General features: G+C 30.0%; 2 protein-coding genes across 2 annotated transcripts; one reads left to right on the forward strand and one right to left on the reverse strand.

Annotated features, from left to right (window-relative positions):
• Positions 1–1529: 1529 nt before the first annotated feature.
• On the forward strand, positions 1530–5019 carry LOC119614989 (lysophospholipid acyltransferase 7-like). The gene is given in 8 exon segments (XM_037971072.1): positions 1530–1931; positions 2041–2167; positions 2251–2446; positions 4001–4152; positions 4246–4282; positions 4285–4621; positions 4693–4901; positions 4904–5019. Coding segments are annotated over 8 exon segments (1386 nt in total). The 5' UTR covers positions 1530–1719.
• A 383-nt stretch (positions 5020–5402) lies between these two features.
• Positions 5403–8402, reverse strand: LOC119614990 (RING finger and CHY zinc finger domain-containing protein 1; the record flags this gene model as incomplete). The annotated part of the gene is made up of 5 exons (XM_037971073.1): positions 5403–6191; positions 6287–6386; positions 6497–6775; positions 8013–8171; positions 8238–8402. Coding segments are annotated over 5 exons (723 nt in total), but the record flags the coding sequence as incomplete, so codon positions are not given.
• Between the last annotated feature and the right edge of the window lie 298 nt (positions 8403–8700).

An 8700-nucleotide genomic window follows, 5' to 3' on the forward strand; every position in this document is an offset into this window, starting at 1 on the left:
AACCTAGAAACATAATAATAAATATGTAGAGCCCGGAGTAAATTATAATCTATAAAAAGGGACTTTTTAGTACTTTTTCGTTATTGAACCTATAGACATGAAATTAAACCTGTAGGGCATGGAGTAAGTGAAAACATATAAAACGGGACTTTTTGGAATTTTCTATTATAATGAATCTAAAAACATAAAACTAAGCAATCAGGGACTTGAGTGAATGAAAATTTAAACTGTAGTATTTCTGGTAATTTTTCGTTCTTTAACTAGTACTTTTTGAATTTTCTAAAATATTGAATATATAAACATAAAATTAAACAGGAAGAATCCTAATTGAACGAAAATTTATCTCGTTTACGTCCATTTTGCAAAAAGGGCTCGATATCAATCGAAATCTCTATAGGCCATAATTGACCCTGCCCCCTTCAATAATTGATTTTAACGTTTTCTACGTAATGTAACCCTCTTAGAGAAAATCAGTTTATAGCTAATACATCATTCCAAAAGTTATCATTATGATAGAATTATGGTAGAATTAAAAAAAATACTTTAAATTATAGACAACTTTGTCCATAATTGACCCAATTCCACATTTAAGTACCTAATCCGAAAATCACGGTGACGTTCTTATTAATCTAATGATCAAAGTCCATATATATATGTATATGACCACTTCCAAAATTTACTTTTTTACGACATATGATTTGCCGAATATAACTCTTACTTCTTACCTATTTTAATCATAAAGAAATTACCGCTAAAATAGGAATAGTCTGCCTTTAGAGTTGCGAGTTTTCATACACTCTAATAATGTTTTCAAAGTGAAACTTTTGGAATATTTTTCAATCTCTTTGTGATCCCTTTAAATGATGTTGTTCTGGAAGAACTTTAACATCCATGTAAACATTTTGGGTAATAAATTAGGGGACTACCAATGAGGGGAGCGGAACCTCCCATATGAATTAAATACAAAAATTCGTTCATCTGGGAAACTAATAGAACTAAATTCTTCAAATTTTGCACAAAGAACTTTAATATTTATCTGAACATTTTGGAGAAAAAAGGGCGGACTTTCATATGAATTAAATAGAAAAATTCGTATATCTGAGAAACTATTAGAGCTAGAATCTTCAAATTTTACTGAAGAACATTTAGAGAATTACGGCGGACTTTCAATGGGGGGCTTGGCACTTCCCATATGAATTAAATACAAAATCTTGTATATCTGGGAAACTATTAGATTCAAATTTTTCATAGATTAAATTAAAATCTTAATTAAAGATTAAATTAAAATCTTAATTAACGTTCGGAATAATTGGCGAAATTGCATAATTTCTCACACAACTTTAGAGCTTGCTCTGTTTTGTTGTTATAAACAATATATTTGCTTCCAAAATCCCATTTTCTGATCTCTCGGATTCCGTTTTTATTTAAAATCGTTGAAAATTTAAAAACTAAACGCAGTTGAAAACTTAGCCGGCTTACAGTCGGTTTTAAACCGCAGCCGTCATATTTAGTGTCAGTCGCCGCCGTCGTTAATATTTGTCTGCTCTGCATCAGTCGGTGGTTGTTTATTTTCATTTTCCAACAACTGCGGAAAAAAACAGCACAAATTTAATTCGTAATAATACGAAAAAAATACAAAATTATTAACAAAAACTAGAGAAGAATGCACAACTAATAATTATCTATCAATAAAATTATAAATTACACTGCAAATACAACATGGAACTCGATGATATAATTTATGTCGCTTGTCTGTTGACCTGCATAGGAGCCGGGAATTATGTGAAGAAAATACCCGATGAAACCCAAAGGAAATTCCTTAGTACAGGATTTGGTCTGTTAATGGTATTCCTGGTATCAGGATGGCATACTTTGCATTGCCTAATATCGGCCGGTTTGGGTGCGGCAGCCGTAATTTATGTCCACCCTAGGTAAGTGTGAATGACACCAAAATTGAAATGAAAATTTATAAAAAGAATTATGTTTTTGCATAAATTAATTTACATGTGCACTTTGTATTTTTGTTACACACAAAAACAGCAAATGCCATTTGGCGGCCTTTGTTGCCATGTTTGGTTACTTGATGTTTTTCCGTTTAATGGATTCATTTGGTTTCTCCGAGCCACCCAGTCATACGAATATGATACAAATGATTTTGACCTTGAAGGTTTGTAACTAACAGTAATCTAAGTAATTGGCTTATAATACGATTAGAAACAATAGTCATAAATCTTATTAACTTTTATGAAGGTGGCTGGTATTGGTTTTGAAAAAACTGCCTCTTGGAAGAAACTTCAACAGCGTGAAAAAGAACAAACTGACAAGCAAACCGTTTCGGGAGAAGCTGGTCAATTGGTTGAAATTACCGATTATGATGTGGAAATTCAGTCAATTAACATAGTAGAGTTATTCCATTATACTTTCAACTATATTGGCATACTTACGGGTAAGTGTGAAAGACGACGCTTATTTTCTTATTATTAAATTATCAATTTAGTTTTTTTTAAAGCAGTACACATAGATATTTTGATAAGCTTTTTTTTTGTATCATTGTTAGTGGCTACTGCCAGCTGGCGCGAATTATAATATTATTAGTTTTATTGTATTGTATTACCGGGTTTAATGCAAATTTTATAGTGCTTATCAATAGGGTGACCATATTGATGACAAATTAATAAAAATTTAATGAATATTTATAAATATGCTGCTTAATAGGGTAAGCTGATGTGTGGCTATAAATAGATGGACAAAAAACTTATTAATCAATAGCAGATTAACATTAAATATATACACGTCTTCTTCTTCTTTGACAACTGATCGATGGCAGACATTTTGTTACAGAACTGATCATAAACAATAGTTTTCTATTAAAAAAGTTATCGAATGGGAGGAATGTTTTCTATAGAATGTCAAATGAGTGACACATGTTTCTATGAATAGGAATGTTTTCTATAGAATGCCAAATGAATGAAACACTTTCTATAGAACACTGATCTAGATTTTTTATAGAAAGTTAATCACTTAATCCATCGAAACAGATCAAACACAAACTTTTTGTAAAAATTTGTTTGAAAATAAGGTTTTTTTTTATAGTATTTGATTTAGTAAATTATAATAGTTGATGAAAGACAACATTTTCTATAGAAAACTGATCGAAAACAAAGTTTTCTATATGAAACTAATGGTAGAAAGAGTTTTTTTCCAAAGAAAACTGATCGAAGCAACATTTTCTACTAAAAACTAATAGAATACAAAGTTTTTCTATAGATAACTGATCGAAGGAAAACATTTTTCAAGAAAACTAATCAAAACAAAATTTTTCTATAGAAAATTTATCAACGACACCATTTTCTATAGAAAATTTATCGAAAACTGAACTGAAACTGATTGAAAATACAATGTTTTTCTATCCGAAACTGATCGAAGGCAAAATTTTCTATAGAAAAACTGATCAATGATAAAATTTTCTATAGAAAATCGATCAAAGACTGCATTTTCTATAGAAACCTGGTGAAGACAACGTTTTTTTTAGAAATCTGATCGAAAACAAAGTTCTCTATAGAAAAGTGATCGAAGATAATGTTATCTATAGGAAACTGAACAAAGAATTAGTTTTCCGTCGAATACTGAACGAAGTCAAAGTGGATATCATTGAAACATCGATCAAAAACAACATTTTCTATAGAAATCCGATCGTAGACAAAGTTTTTTTTATTGAAAACTGGATCAAACACAAGTTTTCTATAGAAAAATTATCGAAGACAAAGTTTTTCTATGAAAACATGTCGAAGACAAAGATTTTTCTATAAAACAGATTGAAGATGATGTTTTGCATAGCAAGCTGATCAGGAGGAAAAGAAATCTAATAAAAAATTCTCTATTGAAAAGTAAAAAGAGTTTTAAAGGTGTTGGGATAAAGTCTTTTTTTTAAAGAAAATCAAAAACAAATCACTAAACATAAGAAATAAAGCTTTATTAACATATTCATTTTTATTTAAAGGTCCCTATTATCGCTATCGCACATATCGTGATTATTTCGAAACACCTTTCAAAAATTATGCTCCCAATGTACAGGCCACCGTGGAAAAGCTTAAAAGTGCTGGTATTTATTGTGCTTTATATCTCGTAGCTAATTATTTTTATCCTTTAAGTGTAAGTATAACAAGAAAAAAAGCTAAATTTTATGTAGAAATATTTTAATTATAAACAAAAACCAAAATACAAACCATTGGCCCCGCCCCATAGTACGCCCTAAGTGATGAATTCTATACACAACGTTCCTTTTCTATCGTCTAATGTATGTGTGGCCCACTTTCTTTATATTCCGTATGCGCATGTATACCGGTCTAACGTTGAGTGAGTGTGTCTGTACTATGGCAGGCTTTGGCGCGTATCCCGATGAATCAGATGTGGCCAACGGTGAAGGTCCCCGTAAACAATATCAGCATTTGAAACGTGATGCCGATAAAAGAACGTATAACTTTACTTCAATAGTTAATACGCGTGTCATGAACGTGGAGAAATGCTGGACCTTCCGTGAGGCCATGAAACATTGGAATATTTGTGTACAATATTGGTTGGCAGTGAATATATACAAGTTGTTCCCTAGCAAGAAATATAGGTGAGAATACGAAAGCACATTGTTATCATACTTCTTTGTTATGGAGAATCATTTGTATTTATTTGCTGTAGAACTGCTGCCACACTACTCTGCTCTGCCTATTGGCATGGCTTTCGTCCGGGTCATTATTTCTGCATAATGGGTGCTCCCCTGTATGTGCCCCTTGAAGATATGTGGAATAGTTTAGTGCGCAAGGACGCCACTGGCCTGCAGCGTCAGATTATTGATGTTTTATTTTGGATATCGAAATTTTTTGCTTTCAGTTATTTAGGCACCGCTTTTCTTTGGTATCCTTTGGTAATATATGGAAATTCTATAGCTCAGTTTATCATATTGGCTATATAGGCTGGGCTCTAATGATGCTTTGGGTATTTATTTAACAAAACAAAAGAAATTAGCGCGAGCGGAAAGAGAAGAAAGAAACGTAGAAGGAAAGAAAACGAGCCGAAGAACAACAAGCTGGTGGCGAGCACAAAACAAAAGTACAATGAGTTAACAATGTATTTTAACGAATGTCTTCTAGCAATAGTCTTCGTTGTTTTTTTTTAACAAATAGCGTTTTTTTTTTTATTTTTTATATACTTTTTTTGTAAACAAACATTCGCACAAAATGTTGTTGTTTTTTTTGGTGTCATTTAAATTATAGATATTATAGTTATTACAGCTTTTTTTTATACACCTTTTTTTATAGAGAATTTATTAGCTTTTTAGCAGGTTTTGTTTTTGTATACTTACGTTTAATTAAATAATCATTAATGAATATTATTATTGGCTTAATTTGTTTGCTTTTGGAAAAAAAAATATGTATAATTTATTGTTTAATTAAAACTAGTCTTTAGGCACTCAATACAATACTTTTATTTTAACACAATCATTTGGGTTTGAAAAAAAAAAATAATTATAAAAATTTTGCCACAATAACATAATATGTACTTGAGATACAAATTTAGTATAATTAATAAACAGCCCTATTCTGTTAAAGTTCTAAAATAAAGTTGTTATTGCAGTATTTCATTCTAAATGCTTTCGAATATAATTTATTATAATTTTTAATACCCATTCTACAGATTAGGGCTGTAGTTTTTCAAATATTAATTAAATTCTTTTAAAAGGGCTTTAACAAATTAGTATTCAAATTTATTTCCCTACAATTTAACTAGAAAATACATTTCTATTCGATACCAGCTCGAAATCAGCTTTTAGATTTATTTTTTCTAAAATATAAATGCAATAAATTTTGTCAAAGTTTTCCTTATATACGCAAAGAAAAAGGAACATTTTAGTTTTAAAATTTTCTTTACTTAATTTCTTAAAAAAAATTTAGTTCAAGGTGGTTGGTATTTTTCTCCATCTACAGCTTTTTAAACCTAAAACTATATTCTTCATAGTAAAACAATTTCTTTAAATTCTTGTAAAAAGAAGTGGCAAGTAATCTGTGTAGAAAAAAAAAAACAAATTTAGAATATATTTTCGAATAAACTAAATATTAAATTTTTCAATTTATGCATTGTAGACGTCTTTAGTACAGAAGCTTTTGAAAACACCAAATGTCATGCAGACGTGGATTCATCTGAAATTATTAACATTATAAAGTAAATATAATTTTGTTAATTAATTACTGAAGTCTAAAAAAAAATGTATTATTTGTAAAATTGTTTAAATTACCTGTTACCAGAGACATGCGTCTCTTAACATCCTGTGTAGTATTGTAAGCGCCACAGTTAACACATTTTAAACCAATAAAATGGAATTTTGTTTTGGAAGTCTATAGTAAACAATATAAGATTTAAGGATATTATTTCTTAATAACAGGTAATATCTAAGTAAAATGGACAAACGTCCATCTTACTTTAATTTAATTATAATTTCCTTTACCTTATGACAATCATTACAAAATATATGTATTCTTTGATTTTCATATTTCTTAGGTATGGGCATTAATTCAGCCTGTGCATCCAAATATTCCCATAAAGCTGTCATATCTATTAGTGATGTCTGACATGTGGGACAGGTATAATGGCCAGAGGTTAATAGCTGATCAAAACACATTTTATGCAGTAGATGACCGCAGTCAGGAATGTGACATGGAATGCGTGAGGTATGTATATCGCCCAAGCACACTGGGCAGTGAGAACGTGATATATTTTCTACGCACTAAAATGAAATAAAAAGAAAAAATTGTATTAAGATTAAGTTTGGGTAAGTACAAATATAGTATTGTGGGTACGAAGAGAATTTTGTCCCTTTATAACCCTGCAAAAGTTGAGACTATTCCGCACACATGTGTAAAGAGTACTCAAAACGTATACAATATATGATAAAATATACTCCATTGAACATTGTGGTGTCCTAGGTAAGGACCTCGTAATCCACACATACATTAAACTAATTCCAAAACTATTCCCTTGCTACAATCGAATTCGCAACATGGTCCTATCCAATGGGGACTATGGAGCATGTTGTTTTCAAAAAATTCAACATGGTCCATGTCTGCATTACATGGGACTACTAAATGGACCATGTTGTCCAATATTGTTTACAGGGGAGTAGTTTTAGGACTACATAAATGGAGGAAATAATCCCCATATGCATAAATGCTTAATAAAGTTCTTGATGGTATATTGTAGGAATCTTTATAAGGACGGGGGTAAATCTTTTCGTTTAAAAATCACTGATTTTTTAAAAAAGATTAGATGACAGTGGGCATTTTTAGTTTTTTTTTGCTAGTAAAACATGTAGATTTAATGAACAAAATACAATTTTCGCAAACAAGTTGTTTCTTAAAGGAAATGTAGAGTTCCGTTTCTTATGAATAAATATGATTCCTAAACCGGAAACTTCAAAATTACAACTATATCTTCCTTACAACATTACAAAACTACTTCCAGGCATTTAAAATTTCTTGTTAATTATTCTGTTGTAATAATTATATATAAATAACAGATTCGATATTGATGAGGGTATAATAAACCCGCATCAATCATAAAATTAACAAAAATGCCAAACAATTAAAAAATAACATAATTTTGAATTAAATTAAACAAACAATAAGCCTAAATCAATTTAAATTAAAAACAAATCATCTCTAAAACATTCGAAACATCTCAAAGTCATTAAAAATAATACTCATACATAAACTATTTCATTATAACATTTAAAATATTTTCAAACTTTTTAAATTCTCTACCAGTCTAAGCACGCGATTTAAGCATCATAAAATAAATTCCCCTAACACTTTGATATCGTATATGTTTTAATTAAAATTCCCCATAAAATTCTTTTTAATAACTAGCAACAAACAATATTTAAAACATTTCAAACATTTTCTTTTACAAAAAAGCCCGTTTAACATCAAAGCCTCTTGTTACCCGCGTAATTATAACTAACTTACCCTGTGGCCATCAATTTTCAATTGTATGGGTAAACACATATTGCAGACTTTACAGTGAAAGAAATTCTCTCTACCACCAATGCGACAAATGCCACACTGATCGCAGTGATATTGACGTTTATTGGAATCATCAAAAAGATTGCAGATCAAGCAGGTGTACTAGAGCAAATTCAAAATATTTTATTAGTAAAAGATTGCAATGTATTAAAATATTTTTACAATTACCTTTCCAAAACGTATGCCACAATTTTGACAACGTTCTTGCACCTTTTGCCTAGTATTACATTCTGAACAGATCAGTTCCGTTAGAGTTTTGCGATCGAAATGATGCGTTTCATTTTCATCGTGGCAAAATCGACATTTGTAGAACTTATTACAGCAGGGCGTCTGGAAAAGGTAAAAAATATATATGTATTTTAAAGTTATTAAAGCATTATCGTATATAATAATTAAGTTATAGGTGTTAGACAGAATAAATTACGGAAAATTCCCTATTTATATAATATTAGTGCCAACTTATAAAACTTTGTCGTAAAGTAAATTCCCAATGTAAATAGATTTTAAGCGAGAAAACTTGATCTTTATCTAATGCAATCTGTTAAACGATCATTAGGGAATTTACCTATTTTTCGAGAAAAATAATAAGAAATTGTGATTCTTTCAGTTGTAATATGATCATTTATATTCA

This window comes from Lucilia sericata, unplaced genomic scaffold, assembly GCF_015586225.1.
Source record: "Lucilia sericata isolate MDLA Ls3-8-SP2 unplaced genomic scaffold, ASM1558622v1 Contig003828F_arrow, whole genome shotgun sequence".
In the NCBI taxonomy this organism is placed as follows: domain Eukaryota; kingdom Metazoa; phylum Arthropoda; class Insecta; order Diptera; family Calliphoridae; genus Lucilia; species Lucilia sericata.